This window comes from Schistocerca nitens, chromosome 5, assembly GCF_023898315.1.
Source record: "Schistocerca nitens isolate TAMUIC-IGC-003100 chromosome 5, iqSchNite1.1, whole genome shotgun sequence".
Lineage (NCBI taxonomy): Eukaryota > Metazoa > Arthropoda > Insecta > Orthoptera > Acrididae > Schistocerca > Schistocerca nitens.
The window spans coordinates 639,418,304-639,445,094 of NC_064618.1; the positions used below are offsets into that span (position 1 = coordinate 639,418,304).

The following is a 26,791-nucleotide window of genomic DNA, read 5'->3' on the forward strand; positions in this document are numbered from 1 at the left end:
ATAAGTCTGGTAAAAAAGTGAGAAAAATGTTTGTTTCGCAAACAACTCACATTACTTATCGACAGAGTCTCCTTTGAGAGATATTCACTTTGTCTAGCAATTCTCCAGCTTCTTCGTCACAGCAGAAAAATGTTTCTGTCACACTGCGCAATACTCGCTGACTGCAACTATCGCTTTCTCATTTGATAAGAATTTCTTCACAGCAAACCGAAGTTTCAAGTTAAGGAATATGAATAAATCACCTGGGGCTAATTGTGGTGAACAGGGGGGCGGGGGGGGGGATGAGGAACAAATTCGAAACCCAGTTCGTGCACTTTGGCCATTGTTATCGCTGATGGTGTGGAATGGTGCATTGTCGTGGTGAAAGAGCAATTTTTTGCGTGGCAATAATGGAGTTTTTTCAGCCAAAGCAAGTTTCAAACGAAGCAACGATAAAGCATAATAAGGTCCTGTTATGTTTCTGCCTTTTCCCAAATAATCTATGAGGATTATTCCTTGGTGATTCCAAAAATCAGTTGCTATCGCCTTACCAGCCGACAAAGCGTTAGCTGCCTTCTTCGGTGAGCTTTCTCCAGCCTCTGTCTATTGTTTTCACTGCCGTTTTAACTCTGGTGCATTATGATGGATACTGCTTTAATCAACAGTCACAAATCGGCGGAAAAAGTCTTGCGGATCGCAAATAAACATCGCCGGACGTTGTGCTGAAATGTTATGCGCGTTGCGCGTTTGGTCACTGTGAGGAATCGTGGCACCCACCTCGCACACAGCTTTTTCATATCCAATTCTCCATGCAAGATATCGTGTACACCCTCAGTTGAGATGCATACAATCAGGAATGCCACAGGTATTTATTCACAGGTCTTGTATTACCACATCAAGGATTTTGTCAGTGGTGAACGGCCGCAGTGCGCTTCGTCTTCGATGCTTGCCCGACCACGTTCAAATTCATTAATCCAAAAGTAAACGGTCAGCAGTCCGTGGCAGAGTCCGCGTGAACTTCATCCAATTATGTTTGGATTTGTGCGGCAGTCCAACCCTTCAAAAAAATGTTTAATAACTGCACGAAACTCGGTTTTCTGCATTTTCAATCGCCGTCAACACACTGACCAATTCAGACGGCTGTCAGCAATGAACTGTAGACTATACATTGGCTCTGAGCACTATGCGACTTAACTGCTGAGGTCATTAGTCGCATAGAACTTAGAACTAATTAAACCTAATTAACCTAAGGACATGACACACATCTATGCCCGAGGCAGGATTCGAACCTGCGACGGTAGCGGTCGCTTGGCTCCAGACTGTAGCGCCTAGAACCGCACGGCCACTCCGGCCGGCTACTATACATTGTTAAAATTATTTATGCGATCCTTGTAATAATCAAGCTTACCAGCGATAAAGGTGCAACAAAAATTTTCCATCTCTTAAAGGAAATTTACTAGACTTATCGAGTTTGCGCGCTGCCCGAAGATTAAATGTATCGATAACTCTCACGAGATGTGAGCGACGCGCGCTGCGAGGCACGCCATATTCGATGGACTTTTACAGATGAAGATTTTCGTCGAAAAACACAGCATCTGTCTGCGGCTCTATCACAGACGTGTTGAATTTGGAAGTTCACTGTTCTCGGAATACTTGTCGATTTTTATAGAGGAAAGCTTCGTAGTACGTGAGCAGAAAACATTTTCCGGAAATCTAAAACAGACTGACGTCAGCGATAGAGGCTTATAATTATGAGCATCTTTCACCGGATCTGTCATGAAAACTGAAATGATCTGTGTCTTTTTCCAATCGTTGTGACTCATACAAATGAAACAGTTCCTGACTCAGTCACTTGTTTATTTTCCCACTAGGCATTTCGATGGTTCACACCACAATTTTCAGGCGGAGAATTGTTTATTTACGTAGCTGGTGTTGCTGAAGAGTACAGACCAAGGGCAGTGTAGGTTACGTTGTGTCTTTTGAGGGATCGAAGAGACGCAAAAAGTCTTCATACATATCCTCTCCGCCGCGCATTAGTATAAACGTAATGTGCAGTGGAGAGGACTTACGTCATGAAGCAGTATGCAGACTCTTCTATCCGTCAAAAGACACGACTTAACCTACACTGCATACTACTTCCTGATGTATGTCCTCTTAACTGCACATTACGTTTACACAAATGTGCAGCGGAGAGGACATGTATGCAGACTTTTTATGACGCGCACGCTCGTTTACCTAGTGTCTAATCGCTATTACAAAATGGGCCAAAAAACCAACCGTACTATACCTTTTAATTTGAGGGGGGCACACATAGGAAAGAACGTTTATTCATTTATTTCACATGGAAAAATTAGGGCCTTCAGGCCTTGTCTTATAGCAAATCAAACACTCTTAATAAGTCAACATACAAATTGTAGCGTACATGAGTGATATGTAATAATAATAATAAATTATTATTATTGTTATTATTATTATTCTCGATTATTCCCCTTTAGGAGAGCGTGTGAATCACAGCTTCACTTCCTTTTCTTCCCAAAACATCTTCATTAATTCATTGTATTTTTTCTTCCTTTCCTGTGTCCATTTTTTCCTGTTTTTTTTTTTTTTTTGGCTAAACCTTGTCCAAGTTTCTTGTTTTTGATTTTACTTGTAAACTGTTCTCAATTTCTTCTTCTTAAATTTTCAATTGTTGCAGGTCTTCTTATGTTCCTTTCATCCAATTGGTCTTTAATTTGCTCGCAATAATGATGTTAAAGATTTTCTTAACGAGGTTGTCTTCATCCATCCTACATAGGTGTCCACAGAACTGAAGGCATCTTTTCCTAAATATGCTTGTGATGTTGTGTGTTCGTAGAGTTCCTTTATACGTTGCATGGCCCAAGTTCCGTCTTGGAGTACAGCGCCGTAGAGTTTTCTAAGACTTTTTTGTTCTTTGTTCTAAGACTTTTTTGGTTTCTCCTTTATATGATTCCATGTAAGTTTGTACGCTTTTTGCACTATGAATATTCTTTCCGTGTTGGAGATTGTGTTCAGTCCTGTGGGTTGGATGGTTTCTCCTAAGTTCTAGAAGTGTGTGACCTGTGAGATGTTTCCATACTGTGTTTTCAGTGGAAGTCTTCCAGTTGATTTGGTGTCCATATACTGACTTTTCCCGTAGGAAATTTGGAGTCCGATTTTACATGAGATTTCATGTAATTTATCCAGCGCTATTTTGGCTTCATCTCTGTTGTTAATATAACCAGGTCACCAGCAAAGGCCAGGCATTTCACGGTGAATCTGTTTCATTTCTCTTTTCTAATTTGGATATCTTTGACACGCTTTTCCCATTCTATGTCTTTTTTTTCAGTACGGTGTTGAACGAGAGTGGCGATAAATCGTCTTCTTGTCGGACTCCGGCGTGAGTTTCGAATAGGTTGAGTTTCTCCCATGAATTCAACGTTTGAGTCGGTTTCTGATAAAGTTTCCTGGATGATAGCTCTGGTCTTTCTATCGATGCCTAATTCTAATAATAATAATAATATAGTACAAAATACATAGAATTTAAAAAATGTCAGTCTTATCAACACTGCATTAAACAATTTCCTCATTGCGTTCTTGTCGAATTTGAATATATTTCTTGTCGCTGCTTGCTTCCTTCGATAGAGAACGCAAAAGTCGTTCAAAATTCCTGCATCTAAAAATACGACCCGGATAATATACCTGCAGGCCTCTGATGTCACAATAAGCTGCGCCATTACGTGCCCATGACTTCAGCGAATGGCTGCTCGCAATAGCGAGAGCTGTCCCAGTGAGCAGAACCGAGAATTTGACTCCGGGGAAACGTTTGGTACGCTCGAAAAGCTACGCCTCCTGTCGCCTTCCCGGCCCTAGCTACATGTGCCTTACCAAACTGACTCGTCAATGTATTACTATGGAAAAGTAATCCTTGTTTTAACATATACTTTTTGTACGGAATTACATATCCATATTACACTTGCATTGTTGTGTATTCTTCATATTGTCATTCTACATATTGTCTAAATTTCACCTCTTCCACAAATAACTTGTCCGTATTCTCGGCGCGTCAAATTAGAGCGAAGGATCGAGACTCTGACCATAACCTTCATTGTCTCCGTCAGGAAAAACTGACTGTTGCCATGCTGCCAGAGATAATGTCGATATTTTTTTCGGTCAAGCCTACGTCTATAGGTCAGTGATTGCCCACTGTCACTAAGTTAATGGATATTGATTAAATTTGTCTCAGCACAGGACATAAAAGTCGCACTAAAATGCTAGGACAAATAGCTCGTTAATTATATCAAGTCTCGCTTCTCTTTCGTGACAACATGAATATCCTAAATGACAGCCAGTATAGCGGTAATTGCTGTGACGTCAAGTAACGAATTCCCTGGCGCCGCTACTGGTTGGCTGGAGTTCCCGAGTTTCCCGCTCGTCGTATTTCGTGTGTGGCCCTGGACCTTGACCCGCTGTAGCCACCGTTTATCATATACTCCCAAACGTTGGCTGCGTCTCTTTTGGCGCTTAAGCAATCAGAGGAAAGATGGTCTCAAGGAAACGTACTCGCTGTCACACCAATACATTGTTTTTTAATGATTTTGTTCATGAAATAACTGTTTCTGCTACCAGACACGATTTTCTTCTTACTTATATTTTGCACGACGGGTTTCGAGAAATGATTCCCATTTTCAAGTGTATTTTTCTTGTGCTACGCCATTTATTTGTGATGTTTTCGACGTTTGAGGTCTGCTGTGTTCTGTTGTATTTCTTCTGGTATATAAACACGCAAGTAGTTCTTAATTAATGATCGATCTTTATAAAGAGTTAATGGCGAATTTGGGAAGAACTCCTACTGATAGTTTTGGTCTACTTGTGCAGAAACTCATACAGATCAAACATCACGCACAATTTTCTGGGCACAGTACACAATGAAAAAAAAGTACAAAAACAAAACAGCTACAAAAGTATTTTTACATACAGTCAACAGAGGTGACCCAGTAGGTCGCCCACAGAGTATGATGTACTATTCTTTCGTATAAAGAGTAGTTCTCATAATACTCTGTAGCCTTATTTGCTTACGCATACTTAAAGAGGTACTTATTTCTATATATTACTAATTTCTTTAAGTGTATTATCGAAACATCTTAAGATATTCACCTGATTCACTTCCAGATTTTCAGTTATTATTTTGTCTTCATATTTTTTTGTGATGTGAATATATCTCCACTTCTTCCAACAAATCCAATTTATGGCCTTCTTTTACTTGGTGGAGTACACTGATATTTTTTCCCTATTTTTCCAAATGGGTGTCCTGTAGTCAGTACGTGGATGGCTATAGCTAACACTGTGTGTCTGTTGCGTGTATGTGGACTTCAATGTAGTCTGTACACTTGGTATGGGAGTATCGACCTGTTTCCCCTGTGTAGCACAAGGAGCATTCCTGGCACGTTATTTTGAACATTTCAGAATCTGAATGTGGCTGATTATCACACTTTACTCTGTGTATTAGTTTCTTTTGTAGTCTGTTTAATGTCGAAACCATTTTTTACCTTGTGGTTTTTGCACATGTTTGAAATTTATGTGCCCATCTATGGGATACTAGCCACACATTTGCTTTTACCTTCTATAGTGCGGTTTGGGCCAGTGTCTTTTTTTACTTCGCCCAGTACTGAGTCAACCATGGAAGCAGCGTAGTCATTGGCAGCTGCAATCTCTTGCGCTCGTTTATTTCTTGTTGAATGTTTTATTTATCCGACAGTATTGTACTGGCCCTGTGCAACATTGACCTATATGCCACTTGTTTATGAATGTTTTAAAAAAAACTAAACTAAACTCCGCCCGACCGGCCGCCGTGTCATCCTCAGCCGACAGGCATCATTGGATGCACATATGGACGGGCATGTCATCAGCACACCGCTCTTCCGGCCGTAAGTTAGTTTACGAGACCGGAGCCGGTACTTCTGAATGAAGTAGCTTCTCAGTTTGCCTCACAAGGGCTGAGTGCACACCGCTTGCCAACAGCGGTCGGCAAACTGAATGGTCACCCATCCAAATACTAGCCATCTCGACAGCGCTTAACGTCGGTGATCTGACGGGAACCGGTGTTACCACTGCGGAAAGGTCGTTGGCTTACAAATGTTTAGGTGACATGAAGTTTCAGGAATTGTGGTGTTAGTCATTGCGTTTTTATCATAGGATTTTGAATGTGCTTGTGTTGTTGTATCTTTAGGTCCTGATAATTGATGCCATCGTCTTATTCATGTCCCACTCTAAACGTAATTTTCTGGTGTAGCCAACTGAAGCAGTTTAGAATGTCTTTAGCATCCCGTTTACTAGCAGCAGAGTGTTATCTAGATGTCTCCTATAAAATACACTACTGGCCATTAAAATAGCTACACCACGACGATGACGTGCTACAGACGCGAAATTTAACCTACAGGAAAAAGATGCTGTGATATGCAAGTGATTAGCTTTTCAGAGCATTCACACAAGGTTGGCGCCGGTAGCGACACCTACAACGTGCTCACATGACGAAAGATTCCAACCGATTTCTCATACACAAACAGCAGTTGACCGGCGTTGCCTGGTGAAACGTTGTTGTGATGCCTCGTGTAAGGAGGAGAAATGCGTACCATCACGTTTCCGACTTTGATAAAGGTCGGATTGTAGCTGTGGTGTCACCGCTAGACACCACACTTGCTAGGTGGTAACTTAAATCGGCCGCGGTCCTGTAGTACATGTCGGACCCGCGTGTCGCCACTGTGTAATCGCAATCCTAGCGCCACCACATGGCAGGTCACAAGATACGGAATAGACCTCGCCCAGTTGTACGGACGACATAGCTTGCGACCAGACCTACCAAGTCTTCCTCTCATTTGCCGAGAGACTGATAGAATAGCCTTCAGCTTATTCCATAGCTACTACCTAGCAAGGCGCCATTTGTATCAGTGCTTATAGCTTACTACTATTCAAGAGATGTATTCCAACAAGAGAATAAAGTTAAGTATATTATTCCAGCTACGTACTTTTCTTCTTATTCATTAATAAGTCTCATGTTCCAGTACTTCACGCCCGTCTGCGTTAGTTTAGCGTGCACTTTCAGCCACTTCATTCTACAAGGTGTTGGCCCAGCTGCCGACACATCAGTAGCCTATCGCGATTGCCGTTTATCGTATCGCGACATTGCTGCTCGCGTTGGCCGAGATCCAATGACTGTTAGCAGAATATGGATTCGGTAGGTTCAGGAGGGTAATACTGAGCGCCGTGCTGGATCCCAACGGCCTCGTATCACTAGCAGTCGAGATGACAGGCATCTTATCCGCATGGCTGTAAGGGATTGTGCAGCCACGTCTCGATCCCTGAGTCAACTGATTGGTGCGTTTGCAAGACAACAACCATCTGCACGAACAGTTCGGCGACGTTTGCAGCAGCATGGACTATCAGCTCGGAGACCATGGCTGCGGTCACCCTTGACGCTGCATCACAGACAGGAACGCCTGCGATGGTGCATTCAACGACGAACCTGGGTGCACGAACGGCAAAACGTCATTTTTTCGGATGAATCCAGGTTTGTTTACAACATCATGATGGTCGCATCCGTGTTTGACGACATCGTGGTGAACTGACATTGGAAGCGTGTATTCGTCATCGCCATACTGGAGTATCACCTGGCGTGATGGTATGGGGTGCCTTTGGTTACACGTCTCGGTCACCTCTTGTTCGCGTTGACGTCATTTTGAACAGTAGACGTTACATTTCAGATGTGTTACGCCCCGTGGCTCTAGCCTTCATTCGATCCCTGCGAAACCCTACATTTCAGCAGCATAGTGCACGACCGCATGTTGCAGGTCCTGTACGGGCCTTTCTGGATACAGAAAATGTTCGACTGCTGCCCTGGCCAGCCATTCTCCAGATCTCTCACCAATTGAAAACGTCTGGTCAATGGTGGCCGAGAAACTGGCTCGTCACAATACGCCAGTCACTACTCTTGATGAACTGTGGTATCGTGTTGAAGCTGCGTGGGCAGCTGTACCTGTACACGCCATCCAAGCTCTGTTTTGACTCAATGCCGAGGTGTATCAAAGCCGTTATTACGGCCAGAGGTGGTTGTTCTGGGTACTGATTTCTCAGGTTCTATGCACCCAAATTGCGTGAAAATGTAATCACATGTCAGTTCTAGTATAATATATTTGTTCAATGAATACCCGTTTATCATCTGCATTTCTTGTTGATGTAGTAATTTTAATGGGTAGTAGTGTAGAATTTTCTCTAGGCAATGATCTTGGCTGTTAAACAATTTTTGTTCTAAATAATATAGATACATGTCAGCTATGACACCAGATATACATGACACCATTCCTGCACTATCTGACAAGGTATAAATGTTATCCTGTTGGAAAATACCCTCTGGAATGCTTTTCATAAACAGCAGCACAACAAGTCGAATATTCAGTTTGAAGTGAAAATTTGCAGTCAAAGTGCGCGAAATAACCACGACAGTACTCCTGGTCTCATACCAAATCGCACCCCAGACGATAAGTCCGCATGTAGGTACAATGTGTCTAGTACACAGACAGGTTGGTTGCAGATCCTCAATTCTTGAAATAACCGATTTGCAACAGTTCGTTATGTGACTGAGGGTCCAAATGCTGCTCGAATTCTGCTGTAGATGCACTCGCCAAACACGATGTTCTTCCCTCTCCGTAGTGCCACGCGGCCATCCGGAGCCCAGTCTTCTTGTGCACACAGTCTCGTGACCACCCTTCCAGCAGTGATGTACAGTGCCTACATTACCGCCAAGTTCTCTGCAACATCCAGCTTCTCGTAACCCCGTTCAAACACAGAGAGTTGCGGATAATGGCGGCCTTGTGGCGTTAAACACATTCTTGGCTGACATCGACTCACCACTTCCAATCTCAAAGGTAACCACCGCTCACCACCGTTACAGCGTGTATTTACAGCAAACCTGGTTTGTATTCTCATAATGGCGCTACTAGCTTCACTCTTATGCGACTGGCGCGAAATTTTAGCAGACGTCGTTTTTCAGGTGTAGAAACACGCCTACCAACTTACTTTTGTGACACGTATCCCCTTCTTGCTGTTGCGATTTTTTTCCGACAGTATATAACAAAACGTTTGGAGGAATTCTATTATAAAGTTTAAGGACTTTTTATCTGGGCCCTACCAACGAAAACGAACACCAGCTGCCACTGGAGTGAATTTAAACGCTGGTTATGGGAGAAAGGATCGATTGCTAGAATTTGGCCGACAGTGGCAAAGGAAGTGCTGTGACTAGGGCCTCCCGTCGGGTAGACCGGTCGACGGGTGCAAGTCTTTCGATTTGACGCCACTTCGGCGACTTGCGCGTCGATGGTGATGAAATACACTCCTGGAAATGGAAAAAAGAACACATTGACACCGGTGTGTCAGACCCACCATACTTGCTCCGGACACTGCGAGAGGGCTGTACAAGCAATGATCACACGCACGGCACAGCGGACACACCAGGAACCGCGGTGTTGGCCGTCGAATGGCGCTAGCTGCGCAGCATTTGTGCACCGCCGCCGTCAGTGTCAGCCAGTTTGCCGTGGCATACGGAGCTCCATCGCAGTCTTTAACACTGGTAGCATGCCGCGACAGCGTGGACGTGAACCGTATGTGCAGTTGACGGACTTTGAGCGAGGGCGTATAGTGGGCATGCGGGAGGCCGGGTGGACGTACCGCCGAATTGCTCAACACGTGGGGCGTGAGGTCTCCACAGTACATCGATGTTGTCGCCAGTGGTCGGCGGAAGGTGCACGTGCCCGTCGACCTGGGACCGGACCGCAGCGACGCACGGATGCACGCCAAGACCGTAGGATCCTACGCAGTGCCGTAGGGGACCGCACCGCCACTTACCAGCAAATTAAGGACACTGTTGCTCCTGGGGTATCGGCGAGGACCATTCGCAACCGTCTCCATGAAGCTGGGCTACGGTCCCGCACACCGTTAGGCCGTCTTCCGCTCACGCCCCAACATCGTGCAGCCCGCCTCCAGTGGTGTCGCGACAGGCGTGAATGGAGGGACGAATGGAGATGTGTCGTCTTCAGCGATGAGAGTCGCTTCTGCCTTGGTGCCAATGATGGTCGTATGCGTGTTTGGCGCCGTGCAGGTGAGCGCCACAATCAGGACTGCATACGACCGAGGCACACAGGGCCAACACCCGGCATCATGGTGTGGGGAGCGATCTCCTACACTGGCCGTACACCACTGGTGATCGTCGAGGGGACACTGAATAGTGCACGGTACATCCAAACCGTCATCGAACCCATCGTTCTACCATTCCTAGACCGGCAAGGGAACTTGCTGTTCCAGCAGGACAATGCACGTCCACATGTATCCCGTGCCACCCAACGTGCTCTAGAAGGTGTAAGTCAACTACCCTGGCCAGCAAGATCTCCGGATCTGTTCCCCATTGAGCATGTTTGGGACTGGATGAAGCGTCGTCTCACGAGGTCTGCACGTCCAGCACGAACGCTGGTCCAACTGAGGCGCCAGGTGGAAATGGCATGGCAAGCCGTTCCACAGGACTACATCCAGCATCTCTACGATCGTCTCCATGGGAGAATAGCAGCCTGCATTGCTGCGAAAGGTGGATATACACTGTACCAGTGCCGACATTGTGCATGCTCTGTTGCCTGTGTCTATGTGCCTGTGGTTCTGTCAGTGCGATCATGTGATGTATCTGACCCCAGGAATGTGTCAATAAAGTTTCCCCTACCTGGGACAATGAATTCACGGTGTTCTTATTTCAATTTCCAGGAGTGTAATTATTTGATTAGATTAGTACTTGTTCCATAGATCATGAATACGACACTTAGTAATGATGTGGAACGTGTCAGGCTAATAAAAGGTGTCTATACAAGATATTACAGTAGACAAAATATTACATGACACTCAATATTTTTAATTTTTTCCTTTTTTTTTGTGGGTTTGGAAAATTACCGACTTAATATATCCAAAAATTCATCTAATGAGTAGAAGGAGTTGCCATTAAGAAATTCTTTTAATTTCCTTTTAAATGCTATATGGCTATCTGTCAGACTTTTGATGCTATTAGGTAAGTGATCAAAGATTTTTGTGGCAGCATAATTTACCCCCTTCTGAGCCAAAGTTAGATTTAACCTTGAGTAGTGAAGATCATCCTTTCTCCTAGTGTTGTAGCCATGTACACTGTTAATACTTTTGAATTCGTTCGGATTGTTAATAACAAATTTCATAAGTAAATATACACTCCTGGAAATTGAAATAAGAACACCGTGAATTCATTGTTCCAGGAAGGGGAAACTTTATTGACACATTCCTGGGGTCAGATACATCACATGATCACACTGACAGAACAACAGGCACATAGACACAGGCAACAGAGCATGCACAATGTCGGCACTAGTACACTGTATATCCACCTTTCGCAGCAACGCAGGCTGCTATTCTCCCATGGAGACGATCGTAGAGATGCTGGATGTAGTCCTGTGGAACGGCTTGCCATGCCATTTCCACCTGGCGCCTCAGTTGGACCAGCGTTCGTGCTGGACGTGCAGACCGCGTGAGACGACGCTTCATCCAGTCCCAAACATGCTCAATGGGGGACAGATCCGGAGATCTTGCTGGCCAGGGTAGTTGACTTACACCTTCTAGAGCACGTTGGGTGGCACGGGATACATGCGGACGTGCATTGTGAAAGGTGGCTACACTGAGCCACAGCGCCAGAGATCGCTAGAGAGTATTGTTCGCCCGCCTCCACTGGCAGAGTGATTATTGAGATGTCGTAGTAGTCAGTGCTTGGGGAGAGCTCGTAGTAGTCAGTTCGTGTTCAGATGTGCTAGTAGAGAGTGCTTGCTGAGATGTGATTCTGAAAAATTCTTGTTGAGATGTTGTAATAGCGAGTCGGTGTGGAGATATATTGTAATAATTTGAGTGCTTGTCATCAATATATGAAGGTAACGAAACTTGATTTATTTTTCATTATTTCCATGTTTTAAATAATGCGTCATTACAGGTTCAGTCAACAAAGCATCTGGCTTGTGTTCTTGGATTAGAGTGTAATTGTGGTTCTCTTGAGTAATTATGGTATTTTTATTTCCTTTAATTAATTCAGTATAAATGTTATTTAAAAATTCTTGTGTTGTTGAAGAAGAACCGTGCCAGATGCGTACGTTGAGTCACACTCCCACACACAGAACAGTTACTCTTGTGCTTGTTGTTGCGTTGGTTTTATAGTTGCTGGGGACTTAATTAATTAATTGTGTTAATGAAAATTTCCATTTCATTCCTTGTTGTTGTTCTAAGCAGTCAGATAGCGTAATAATAACAGTCAGTGCCAACCGTTTACGAGACTTCGTAACCGGACAGACAGCTGCTAAAGCAAGAAATCAAAATCATTTTCATTACATTTAATTAAGCCCCCATGCACGTGGCGACCGCTGCTTCGGATCGTCCCTTGGAATTCTTCTGATTGTGTAGACAGTAGTATTGTTGTAGTAATTTGTAGTTTAGTAATTGTAGTCTATATTGCATGTGTAGATTTGGTAATTAGCATTCTTCTAATGGTATTTTTCAAAATTTAATTTTTATTGCCTTGTATACGCGTTTGACGATTTAGTGCAATTATTTCAATTGTTCGTTAATCGTGTTTGAGGGAAACATTTCGAGTGAATGATTGTTGGAGATAAAGTGTCATTGTGTGCAATTTTCATATAGTGACGAGTTTTGTATATTTTGTAAATGATTACGCGATCAATGAAAAAGGCAAAAATGATGAATAGTGAGAATGACGAAATTGTTAACATGGCGAACTCGCCAACAGAGGAAAACAGTGTGATGAATAATGAAGTGGAAAACAATGTAGTAAGTCGGGAAAATAGTCCGGAACCATTTCAAAATTTTTCTCAATCAGAAAATTTACAGAATATGAGATTAACGATAGAAGATTCTGAAATAGTATCGAACACAGATAGCTTTACAGCTATGACGAAGGAAACTGGTTTTGCGGGAAATGTTAGGGGCGAAAAGAATTGCGAACCGGCTACTATGGAGCAGTTGATGGGTGCAATATTAAATCTGGGATCACAAATGGGAACAATGGTAACACAGATGGGAACAATGGAAACACGAATGGAAACAACTAAAACAGAGATAGGAACACGGTTAGACTCACAAGGATCTGAATTAAAAACAGTGGGATCACAAATAGGAACAATTAAAACAGAGATGGAAACAATGGAAACACGGTTAGACTCACGAATAGGGACATGTTTCAAAAATATGAAAGATGAGTTAAAGAAAGAAATCAGAGAAGAAGTACAACCGATTTTGAATTCTCACAATAATAGATTAATTGCAGTAGAGATTAGACAAAGGGAACAGGATAGAGAACAGGAGGAGAGAGATCGCGTGATAGTACAGAAATTTTCAGAGTTAAATTTACAATGTGCACACGATAAGGAAGAAATATTTGAGAGAATCGCGGAATCCGTACCAAATGACAGAATAAATAACTTAACGCAACAGTGTGAACAGTTAACTACTAAATGTGACAATACTGAAACCCGAGTCGCGACACTTACGGAAGACGTAAATAAACAGAAAGAGCAATTAGGTGACTTATCGGAAAGAGTTGAGGAGATTTCAGATAAATTGACAAATCTTAGTTTAAATGGGGATAGAGATTCAGATGATACAGCTCCATTACCATTTGCAGAAACCGAAGAGTACCAGAACATAAATAAGCATGTTGAAAATCAGGGAAAGTTTAATGAACGCGTTAAAAGGGAATTTGAGGCATTACAAAAGCAAGACAAATATATTAAAAGCGAAATCGTAGGAAAAGACAGCAGACGAATTTTAGTATCACAGATAGCAGAAGGGTTTGAAGAAAATAATTTGTTTCATTTCCGTGATGCAACAAGAGAGCGCCAGGCGCGCGAACTTGACAATAATCAACATTGGGACTGGGACAGACGCGGTAGGTCTTTGTCGCCGCGAGGCGGAAGCTTTGACTATAAACACTTTTTGACTGTTCGGAAATTTAAGATCTTTCGCAATTCTAAGAATGACATACATCCATGTGCGTGGTTAGATCAATTTACGTACGCACTTCCGCCGAATTTGCCACTAAGTCACAAACTGAAATTTATGTGCAGCTATTAAAGTCCTCAGGGGATTCACTACACTAAGTGAATATGTGCAGTAGCGATCACAGGGCCCCGAGCTGTAGTGGTGTTATTTCCCTTTTAGTTTTCTGCACCGCTGCCTACTCTTTCACTATTCTTTGCATCTATAAAAACAACTCTTCTACTATCCATCTATCTAGACAGTAGGTAAACAATAACCGGATTTGACTGTTTTACCCAAAAGTGACTTTGGAAATTACCGTTTGGACATACTATATTTTCTGCAGAATTCATTCGTAGCTTAAACGAAATTTTACCTGTTTATCTTCGTGACAATATTACTTCTTATGTTGACGACATTCTTATTGCTAAACGTTCTTGGAGTGAGCACAACTAAATTTTGGATTACTTATTACGTATTTTTGCAAGAGTTGGCATTACAGTGAACTTGGAAAAATCTGAATTTGGTCGTTCTCAGGTGAAATTTCTCGGTCACATTATTTCTACAGAAGGTATTCTTCCTGATCCAGAGAAACTAGACGCTATTCGTAATTATGCTGTTCCTTCCACAAAACGTGATGTTCGTAGTTTCCTTGGTGTTTGTAATTTTCTTAGACGCTTTGTTAGATTGGATGATTTGCCCACACCTCGTTTACACATTTCTGTTATGCGCACTTTGGTCCCAGAAAATGCTTTCATAAATTACGAGAAAATTGTTACTTCAGTAATATGGAAAAACGTATTCGATCTGTTCTTGCCAAATGCAAATTATGTCAAATGGCTAAGCCTCCAACGATTTCTCACAGAGCACCGTTGTTTCCTATCATACCAGCGAAATTAAAGGAGATGGCTGCAGTTGATTTGTTCGGTCCAGTGGTTCGATCTACTAATGGTTTTGCGTACATTTTCGTAGCAGTGGAATTGACATCAAAATACGTGTGTTTTACACCATTACGCAAAGCAACAGCTCGTTCAGTATCTAATGCTTTCATCAAACATTTTCTTAAAGAAGTGGGTCACGTTGATAAGGTTATATCAGATAATGGATCACAGTTTCGCTCTAAAATTTGGCTTCGTACTCTACGGCGTCGTAAAATTAAACCAATTTTCATTTCACTTTTTCACCCTCAATCTAATGCTTCAGAGAGATGGATGAAGGAAATCAATAAATTGTGCCGTCTTTATTGTCATCAGAATCACAGAACTTGGGATCAGTATCTTCATATTTTTCAAAACATTCTGAATGAACTTCCTAATGACTCAACTTCTTTACCGCCTCTATTGATATTAAAAAATAAAGTACCAACAAATCGCATTTCTGAAATCGTTCCTTTTCCGCCTATACGGAAACTGCGGCATTCTGAAGTTGTCAACCTGGCTCTACGAAATATTGCATCTGCGGCTGCTAGAAGAGAGAAATCAGATAAACGTCCTGGTCGTTTAAAAATTTTGTCAGTTGGTCAAAAGGTGTTAATTAAGTCTCATCGTTTGTCTCATAAAGGAAAAGGCTTATGTCGCAAATTTTTTCTGCTTTATAACGGTCCGTATAGAGTTCGCAAAATTATTCATGATAACACTGTTGAAGTAGAAACTCTTAAATCTCGGCGCTCTAAGGGAATACATCATATATCGAACGTAAAAATTTTTGTAGAATGACATACTTTAGAGAAACTAACAGCTACGTAAACATGCGGAGAATGCAAGAGTACCGCGCTGTGTTTTGGCGGCGGCACATACTCAAAGCAACAGTCAGTCTGCGCGCCGCACAAGGCAGTCGTTGACCGCAAACAATCACTTCCTACGTCACGCGCCTACAGCTGATCGAGCGCTCAGTGCGAATGCACTGACAGACGTAAATAAATACACAGTTTAATTTCTCCGAATAAATTCTGTATGAAGCTATAAGGACTTCATAAATTATGTTATTAACGTTCAGTATTTTTCAGGATACGGTTGTGTAAAATATTTAAGACCTTCAGGTAAATTCGGTGCGTGTCCGACGTTAAGACGACTTGCTTTGGAGAAAATTTTCAGGAAGAATGTCATTTCGAAGAAGAAAGTAATAAATAAAAAAAAAAAGGTAACGGTTAATTGAGCTTATTTTTCAGGTAACAGAATTCCACTTAGGTACGTACTTTAAACGTAATTTGCTGCTTGCGATTACGTGATTCATACTTTGTGCTAATTTCATGTTCTATGAATTTACTAGTGAAGCGACGTGCTTACGCATGTTAACTGATTTTGACAATGATTGACTAATGAACAGGGTTGTTATTTGTATATATTATGCATCGCTTGGCTGCTATGCTTTTTCACTGATGTCATATTTTTTTATTATGTGCCTGCTGTGCTTATTAATTTAAATTATAATTGTCACCTGATTAATTGTGCTGATGTGGTTAGATATGTAAGTTATACTTTTTGATTTATCTGCTTGTGCCTTCATGTTTACTTATTAAGATTACATATAAACATTTATTTGCTTATGCTGATATGATGATAATGACCTGTTTATTATGATAGATAACATATTTGCTGCCTTGCTTATGGATTGCATATTTACACATTTCTGTTTTGTTGTCATAACTACTCTTCAATCTAGTATATAGAAATGCTGATATACTGTGTACAAATATAGAGTTTAGGTTACACTGTGGTATTAATTATAGATTGTTCACTTGGCAGAGCCTCGTTGTAGGGATTGTGCTGCATCCACTTGTTGACATTCTGTTCTCTACTGGTATATTTACTCGCTATTGCATGTTTTGCTTACGCTCAGTGCCTTATATTTTTAAGATAAGAAAATGAACTGCTATAATTCGACGAACGACATTAGTAAAAGAAAGTCATAGAAGTCACATGAGCTGAGGTTTTATGGAAGCTGTATAATTTATGCTAATAGGAAGGAAGCTAACGACATGACAGACCAAAACTAGGTTTAGACCATTGACAGTATTACACTGCATCCTTCGTGAGCAATTGAAATAGGAAGTGACACTTGACACAAAAAATACTCCACATGTTTGTTTCTGCCATGATTCTTGAAGTGGTGTACACACTGTGAAATATTATGATCATTCACACTCCGTAATCGTACTTAATTACTGAGAGTTATTCGAACTAAGTCTGTTAGAGGTCATGTATGCATTTCTTTTATTTAATGATGGACAAGGAACCAAAATGTATCTTATAATTTATAATGAGTAGAAAATTTGGGTCAGATGGATTACACAGAGGTTGTGTGTTGACACTGTGTCTTCGGATTGTATGGGATGATGAATTGAAGTTGCACTAGGATTTTGTCTGTACTTGTTCGAGGAGACTGACTAGAGGAAAGAGTTGTTATGGAAGTGAAATGATATTGGTGCTAAGGTTTATATGTATCGATGTATTGATGCTGATGATTATTGGAGTTTTGGTGGATAAGAGGTAAAGTAATGATGATGATTATTGGAGTTTTCGTGGACAAAGGTTTATATGTATCGATGTATTGATGCTGATGATTATTGGAGTTTTGGTGGATAAGAGGTAAAGTAATGATGATGATTATTGAAGTTTTCGTGGACAAAGGTTTATATGTATCGATGTATTGATGCTGATGATTATTGGAGTTTTGGTGGATAAGAGGTAAAGTAATGATGATGATTATTGGAGTTTTCGTGGACAAAGGTTTATATGTATCGATGTATTGATGCTGATGATTATTGGAGTTTTGGTGGATAAGAGGTAAAGTAATGATGATGATTATTGGAGTTTTCGTGGACAAAGGTTTATATGTATCGATGTATTGATGCTGATGATTATTGGAGTTTTGGTGGATAAGAGGTAAAGTAAGTGATGAGCATTTTTTTTTTTTTGTTGGTCTATATGGAACAAGGAGGATGAAGATGGCAGACTAGAACACTAAAGTGGAAGGAAGATTGTCTATACACACACTTGTTAAATCACTAAGCAGTATATACTTTTTTTTGAGAGAGGAAGCATGTGTATATCTTGGCTCACTGACAGTTGTTCAGCAACAGTACAATTTGATCTGGCTTGGCAAACATTGGTCTAGACATGATGACTATGACGTTGACTAACTATTATTGACTGTTATACATTGCTGCCACTACTACTTGATACACATAATGAACATAAAATTTCGACAGAATTACATTTACACAGTTAACACTATTCAATTACACAGTAGCACTAATGTGGATGAAAGATGAGTGAGTGTGTTTTGTGTGTTTTCCTTTTATAATCCCAGAGAAGTAATCCCAACCTATCTCCTAAATATTATTTCACTTGTTTGTTGTGGCTTGCACTGACACCCATAAATATTATAGGTTAACTGTTATTGTGTACTGTAATAGTTAATGTGACAATTACCTGATATCATTTGTGTGTTTATTATGATTTGTATGTTTAGTGTAAGAGCATTGATAATAATTTGTTAAAGAAATTGTATGTGCATTCAAACTATTGTTCATGACTGAACTGTCTCAGTAGTTATGGTGAATAGTATGGACTGTTACTTGCACTTTTTCTACATGATTGGTGCCACAAGGACATGTTTAATTTCTGCTGATGAACTGTGTGATCAGTGATTGTAAAAAAAATTATGGACTGTTACTTGTACCTTTTCTACAATATTGGTGCCACTAGGACATGTTTAATTTCTGCTTATAAACTCTGATGAACAGTGTGATCAGTGACAGTGTATTTTATGGAACTGCTTCTGCTGAGAAATGTGACTTGTTGCTGTGTGTACCTGCTCAACATTGCTGGGTACCACTGATGGACTGCTGCTACTGAAATGGTGTTACTTGTTGATGTCTGCACCTGCTCAACATTGCTGGGTGCCACTGATGGACTGCTTCTACTGAAAAGATGTCACCTGTTGATGTCTGCACCTGCTCAACATTGCTGGGTGCCACTGATGGATTGCTTCTACTGAAATGAAGTCACCTGTTGCTGTGTGCACCTACTCAACATTGCTGGGTGCCACTAATGGACTGCTTCTACTGAAATGGTGTTACTTGTTGGTGTCTGCACCTACTCAACATTGCTGGGTGCCGCTGATGGATTGCTTCTACTGAAATGAAGTCACCTGTTGCTGTGTGCACCTGATCAACATTGTGGGTGCCACTGATGGACTGCTTCTATTGAAAAAATGTTACTTATTGGTTTTTGCACCTGTTGACCATTGCTGGGTGCTATTGCTGGAACTGTCAACTGCTTATTCATGGGCTATGGAAAGCGTTTATGTGAATATTTGTATGAACTGATTTTTTTGTGTATTACTATTTGTGGAAAGTTATGAGACTCTTACCTGCACATATTCGTCATTGCTGACGCTATTGATTGAACTGTTTAACCACATAATACTTGTGTAAACTATTATGTAAAGTCACATGCATGAAAGAATTTGTATTGCTTACTGTATTCTATATAATAGGTTATTGAAAGGTCAGTGCAAAGCCAAAATTTTATCTAGTTATATGGTATTTACGTATTAATATTATCTTTTATTTTTGTCTGTATTTTTTTGACGAATTTGGTGGTATTTTCACCACCAATGCTGGCAAAAATACCATCAAATTCTAGCCGTGGAGGAAGGGCATATGAAAGGTGGCTACACTGAGCCACAGCGCCAGAGATCGCTAGAGAGCATTGTTCGCCCGCCTCCACTGGCAGAGTGATTATTGAGATGTCGTAGTAGTCAGTGCTTGGGGAGAGCTCGTAGTAGTCAGTTCGTGTTCAGATGTGCTAGTAGAGAGTGCTTGCTGAGATGTGATACTGAAAAATTCTTGTTGAGATGTTGTAATAGCGAGTCGGTGTGGAGATATATTGTAATAATTTGAGTGCTTGTCATCAATATATGAAGGTAACGAAACTTGATTTATTTTTCATTATTTCCATGTTTTAAATAATGCGTCATTACAGGTTCAGTCAACAAAGCATCTGGCTTGTGTTCTTGGATTAGAGTGTAATTGTGGTTCTCTTGAGTAATTATGGTATTTTTATTTCCTTTAATTAATTCAGTATAAATGTTATTTAAAAATTCTTGTGTTGTTGAAGAAGAACCGTGCCAGATGCGTACGTTGAGTCACACTCCCACACACAGAACAGTTACTCTTGTGCTTGATGTTGCGTTGGTTTTATAGTTGCTGGGGACTTAATTAATTAATTGTGTTAATGAATATTTCCATTTCATTCCTTGTTGTTGTTCTAAGCAGTCAGATAGCGTAATAATAACAGTCAGGGCCAACCGTTTACGAGACTTCGTAACCGGACAGACAGCTGCTAAAGCAAGAAATCAAAATCATTTTCATTACATTTAATTAAGCCCCCATGCAATTGTCCTGTTGGAACAGCAAGTTCCCTTGCCGGTCTAGGAATGGTAGAACGATGGGTTCGATGACGGTTTCGATGTACCGTGCACTATTCAGTGTCCCCTCGACGATCACCAGTGGTGTACGGCCAGTGTAGGAGATCGCTCCCCACACCATGATGCCGGGTGTTGGCCCTGTGTGCCTCGGTCGTATGCAGTCCTGATTGTGGCGCTCACCTGCACGGCGCCAAACACGCATACGACCATCATTGGCACCAAGGCAGAAGCGACTCTCATCGCTGAAGACGACACATCTCCATTCGTCCCTCCATTCACGCCTGTCGCGACACCACTGGAGGCGGGCTGCACGATGTTGGGGCGTGAGCGGAAGACGGCCTAACGGTGTGCGGGACCGTAGCCCAGCTTCATGGAGACGGTTGCGAATGGTCCTCGCCGATACCCCAGGAGCAACAGTGTCCCTAATTTGCTGGGAAGTGGCGGTGCGTCCCCTACGGCACTGCGTAGGATCCTACGGTCTTGGCGTGCATCGGTGCGTCGCTGCGGTCCGGTCCCAGGTCGACGGGCACGTGCACCTTCCGCCGACCACTGGCGACAACATCGATGTACTGTGGAGACCTCACGCCCCACGTGTTGAGCAATTCGGCGGTACGTCCACCCGGCCTCCCGCATGCCCACTATACGCCCTCGCTCAAAGTCCGTCAACTGCACATACGGTTCACGTCCACGCTGTCGCGGCATGCTACCAGTGTTAAAGACTGCGATGGAGCTCCGTATGCCACGGCAAACTGGCTGACACTGACGGCGGCGGTGCACAAATGCTGCGCAGCTAGCGCCATTCGACGGCCAACACCGCGGTTCCAGGTGTGTCCGCTGTGCCGTGCGTGTGATCATTGCTTGTACAGCCCTCTTGCAGTGTCCGGAGCAAGTATGGTGGGTCTGACACACCGGTGTCATTGTGTTCTTTTTTCCATTTCCAGGAGTGTATGTATATTGTGAGGCTACAGTGACGATTTCTAGCTCTTTAAATAAGTGTCTGCATTATGATCTAGGATGAGCTCCAGCAATTATTCTGATTACACGCTTTTGTGCAATGAACACTCTTACTCAATGATGAGTTACCCCAGAATATGATGCCATACGAAAGCAGAGAATGAAAATGGGCGTGGTAAGCTAATTTACTCAGATGTATATCGCCAAAATTTGCAATAACCCTAATAGCATAAGTAGTTGAACTCAAACGTTTCAGCAGATCTTCAGTGTGTTTTTTCCAGTTCAAACCCCCATCAATAATGCATACACTTAGAAATTTTTAATATTCTACCTTAGCTACCGATTTCTGATCGAAGTCTATATTTATTAATGGTGTCATTCCATTTACTGTGTGGAATTGTATATGCTGCCTTTTGTCAAAGTTTAATGAGAGCCCATTTGCAGAAAACCACTTAATGATTTTCAGTTAATTCTTGTCTGTTGGGTGTGATAGCTATACTTGTATCATCGGCAAAAAGTACCAGCTTTGCATCTTCGTGAATATAGAATGGAAAGTCATTAATATATATTAAGAACAGCAGAGGACCCAAGACCGACCTTGAGGCACCCCATTCTTGATTGTTCCCCAGTTTGAGAAATCACCAGTTTTTTGCATATTATGTGAACTGTTTATTTCAACTTTCTGCACCCTTCCAGTTAGGTATGATTTAAACCATTTGAGCACTGTCCTATTCATACCACAGTACTTGAGCTTATCTAGAAGTATTCCATGATTTACACAATCAAAAGCCTTTGATAGATCACAAAAATCACAACGGGTGACTTCCGGTTACTCAGAGCATTTAATATTTCATTAGTGAAAGTATATATAGCATTTTCCGTTGAGAAACCCTTCTGGAAACCAAACTGACATTTTGTTAAAATTTTATTATTACAAAGGTGTGAAGCTACTCTACAATATATTTCTTTTTCAAGAATTTTGGATAAGGCAGTCAGAAGAGAGACTGGGCGGTAGTTGTTGAGATCAGTCGTATCCCCTTTTTTATGCAGTGGTTTAACAATGGCATCCTTCAGTCTATCTGGGAAAATGCCCTGCTTCAGAGAGCTATTACATATGTGGCTAAGAATCCCACTTATTTCTTGGGAACAAGCATTTATTATCCTGCTGGAAATGCCATCAATTCCATGTGAGCTTTTATTCTTAAGAGAGTTTATTATCTTCCTAATTTCAGAAGGAGAGGTGGGTGGAATTTCAATTGTATCAAATGGTTTGGGTAAGGACAACACAACAGCCAGTCCCTGAGCGGAGAAAATCGACCCAGCAGCAACCGGGAGCGGACGAGGAATTGGTAGGGAAAACAGGAAGAGGGTTAGGGGTGGGCGTGCAGCGTGAGCATCGTCAGTACTCACTGTGCGGCTTGACATTACTCAGGCTGCTGAGCTGCGGCTGCTGCGCTGGCAGGCCGAGCGCCAGGACGTCCGCGGCCGGTGGCTGTGGCCGGTCCCCCAGCACCAGGTGCTCGATGTGGATGGGCGCGTTGTAGAAGGTGGCCGGCCCCACGCGCACCTCCCGCGACCGGCTCACAGTCACGCCGCCGAAGCCGCCCCCGCAGGCGGCCAGCACCGCCTCCGCGGCCGCCGCCGCCGCGCATTCCCCCTCCTCCTCCCCCTCGCTCTCGCTGCCCGCGTCGTCGACGTCGTCGTCGTCAGTAGCGTCGTGCCGCGGCCGCCGCTCGGACAGCTCGGCGCTCTCGCCGCTGGCCGACATGGCACGGTCGCTCGCCTACTGCCGGCCTGCCGACCCGACTGGCCGGCGGCCGTGACGCCACGGCGCCGCATTCCCTCTCTGCCCCTCTCCAGCCTACAGACCACTGCCGCTACCGGCCGGCCCGCTTCCTCGGAAAACAAGAACTTACGCAACTCAACTCCCAGACGTACACTACTGGCCGTTAAAATTGCTACACCAGGAAGACATTCAGATGATAAACGGGTATTCATTGGACAAATATGTCATACTAGAACTGACATGTGATTACATTTTCACGCAATTTGGGTGCATAGACCCTGAGAAATCAGTACCCAGAACAACCACCTCTGGCCGTGATAACGGCTTTGATACGCCTCGGCATTGAGTCAAACAGAGCTTGGATGGTGTGTACAGGTACAGCTGCCCACGCAGCTTCAACACGATACCACAGTTCATCAAGAGTAGTGACTGGCGTATTGTGACGAGCCAGTTGCTCGGCCACCATTGACAAGACGTTTTCAATTGGTGAGAGACCTGGAGAATGTGCTGGCCTGGGCAGCAGTCGAACATTTTCTGCATCCAGAAAGGACCGTACAGGACCTGCAACATGCGGTCGTGCATTATCCTGCTGAAATGTAGGGTTTCGCAGGGATCGAATGAAGGCTAGAGCCACGGGTCGTAACACATCTGAAATGTAACGTCCACTGTTCAAAGTGTCGTCAATGCGAACAAGAGGTGACCGAGACATGTAACCAATGGCACCCCATACCATCACGCCGTGTGATACGCCCATATGGTGATGACGAATACACACTTCCAATGTGCGTTCACCGCGATGTCGCCAAACACGGATGCGACCATCATGATGCTGTAAACAGAACCTGGATTCATCCGAAAAAATGACGTTTTGCCATTCGTGCCCCAGGTTCGTCGTTGAATACACCATCGCAGGCGCTCCTGTCTGTGATGCAGCGTCAAGGGTAACCGCAGCCATGGTCTCCGAGCTGATAGTCCATGCTGCTGCGAGCGTCGTCGAACTGTTCGTGCAGATGGTTGTCTTGCAAACGTCCCCATCTGTTGACTCGGGGATCGAGACGTGGCTGCGGATAAGATGCCTGTCATCTCGACTGCGGCGTACCGTATTACCCTCCTGAACCCACCGACTCCATATTCTGCTAACAGTCATTGGATCTCGACCAACGCGAGCAGCAATGTCGCGATACGATAAACCGCAATCGCGATAGGCTACAATCCGACCTTTATCAAAGTCGGAAACGTGATGGTACCCATTTCTCCTCCTTACACGAGGCATCACAACAACGTTTCACCAGGCAACGTCGGTCAACTGCTGTTTGTGTATGAGAAATCGGTTGGAAACTTTTGTCATGTGAGCACGTTGTAGGTGTCGCCACCGGCGCCAACCTTGTGTGAATGCTCTGAAAAGCTAATCATTTGCACAGCACATCATCTTCCTGTCGGTGAAATTTCGCGTCTGTAGCACGTCATCTTCGTGGTGTAGGAATTATAATGGCCAGTAGTCTATTACAGTCTTCTCTACGACGTTCACCGTGCCCACAGCTGCCTTCTTTGCGTCAGCCAAGTCTTTCACAGCGGCCTGGCTCCGTAAAAACATCTCGGTTTTATTTTCATAACACTTTCTTCAGACACCTGTGACTGCGTAATACACTGAGGTGAGAGGGGTCATGGGATACCTCCTAGTATCGCGTTGGACCTTCTTCTGCCCGCCGTAATGAAGCACCTCCACGTGGCACGGACTCAACAAAGTCCACGGAAGTCCCCTACAGAAATACTGAACCGTGGTTTTCTGTAACCGTCCATAATTGCGAAGCTGTTGCCGGTGCAGATTTTTGTGCACCAACGTACCGCTCGTTTACGTCACACTAATGTTCGATGGGATTCATGTCGGCCGATCTGGGTGACCAAATCATTAGCTTGAACTGTCCAGAATATTCTTCAAAGCCGGTCACTGTGACCGAGCGGTTCTAGGCGCTTCAGTCCGGAACCGCGCGACTGCTACAGTCGTAGGTTCGAATCCTGCCTCGGGCATGGATGTGTGTGATGTCCATTGGTTAGTTAGGTTTACGTAGTTCTAAGTTCTAGGGGTCTCATGACCTCAGATGTTAAGTCCCATAGTGCTCAGAGCCATTTGAACCATATTCTTCAAAACATCGCGAGCAACTGTGGCCAGTGACATGGCGCATTGTCATCCATAAAAAATTCCGTTGTTGTTTGGGAGCATGGACTCCATGAATAGCTGCAAATGGTTTCCCAGTAGCCGAACATTCCCAGTCAATGATCGGTTAAGGTGGACCAGAGGTCACAGTCCATGCCACGTAAACACAGCCCACACCGTCAAGGAGTCACCATCAGCTCCCACAATACGTTGTTGACAACTTGTGTCCAAGGCTTCGTGGGCTGTGCGCCACACTCGAACCCGACGATCATCTATCTGAAATCGGGACTGATCTGACCAGGCCACGGTTTTCCAGTCGTCTAGAGTCCAACCAATATGGTCATGGGCCAAGGACAGGCGCTGGAGGCGATGTCGTGCTTGTTAGGAAACGCACTCGCATCGGTAAGGTACTGCCACAGCCCATTAGAGCCAAATTTCGCCGCGCTGTCCTAACAGATACGTTCGTCGAAAGCCCTACATTGATTTCTGCGGTTATTTCACACAGTGTTGCTTGTCTGTTAGCTCTGAGAACTCTAGGCAAACGCTGCTCCTCTCAATCGTTAAGTGAAGGCCGTCGGCCACTGCGTTGCCCATGGTGAGAGGTAATGTCTGAAATTTGGTATTGTTAACACTGCCAATTTCGGAATATTTTATTCCCTAACTATTCCCGGTAGGGAATGCCCCATGCGTCTTGCTGCAACTACCATTCTGCGTTCAAAATCTGTCAATTCCTGCCGTGCGGCCATAAGCGGGTCGGAAACGTTTTCACATGAAGCACCTGAGTGCAAATGACAGTTGCGCCAGTGCTCTGTCCTTCTATAGCTTGTGCACGCGCCATACCATGACTTCTGTCACTTCACTGTCTCACACCGAACATGTTTCGGCCAAAATGCATTTTGACTAGCCTCTATCCGAAACGTATGAAAACACGATATCGGAACAATCGTGATAAATGCATGTACGAGGATGGTTTGATAAGTCTGCTAAATTTCCATAAAAGAATGGAACATTTTTGTTGTACCTTCACGGTTGGTAAGCTTGATCATTCAAAGGATCGCATAAAGAATTTCAACTATGTGTAGCGTACATTTTATTGTTGACAGCCGTCCAAAAAGTTCAGTGTTGCGATTGCAAATGGAGAAAACTGAGTTTAGTGCCGTTATTAAAGATTTTAATTTGAAGGTCTGAACTTCCGCACAAATCAAAACAGAGCTGGATGATTTGCGTAGTGTGCAATTTGCTGAATTGGTCACAGATGAAGGAATTGTCATGCAGAAAAAACTAGAAACTAGCTTTCCTTCATTTATTAATCCATTTTTACGGGTACGGCGTTAGAAATCATCAAAATTTGTATATAAAAATGGATCCATATGTAGTACAAATGTATGGAGGCA

The 26,791-nt window shown here is 43.2% G+C and overlaps 1 protein-coding gene across 2 annotated transcripts in view; it reads right to left on the reverse strand.

Annotated features, from left to right (window-relative positions):
- Positions 1-23,296, reverse strand: part of LOC126259341 (peptidoglycan-recognition protein SA-like) — a 202,570-nt gene extending 179,274 nt beyond the window's left edge. The window contains exon 1 of one of the 2 annotated variants that reach the window (XM_049956051.1): positions 22,885-23,296. In XM_049956051.1, the coding sequence (XP_049812008.1) occupies positions 22,885-23,224 (340 nt within the window). In that variant the 5' untranslated portion in view covers positions 23,225-23,296. Of the gene's footprint in view, positions 1-22,866 lie in introns of both variants that reach the window. The other variant, XM_049956050.1, reaches the window with a different exon arrangement.
- Between the last annotated feature and the right edge of the window lie 3,495 nt (positions 23,297-26,791).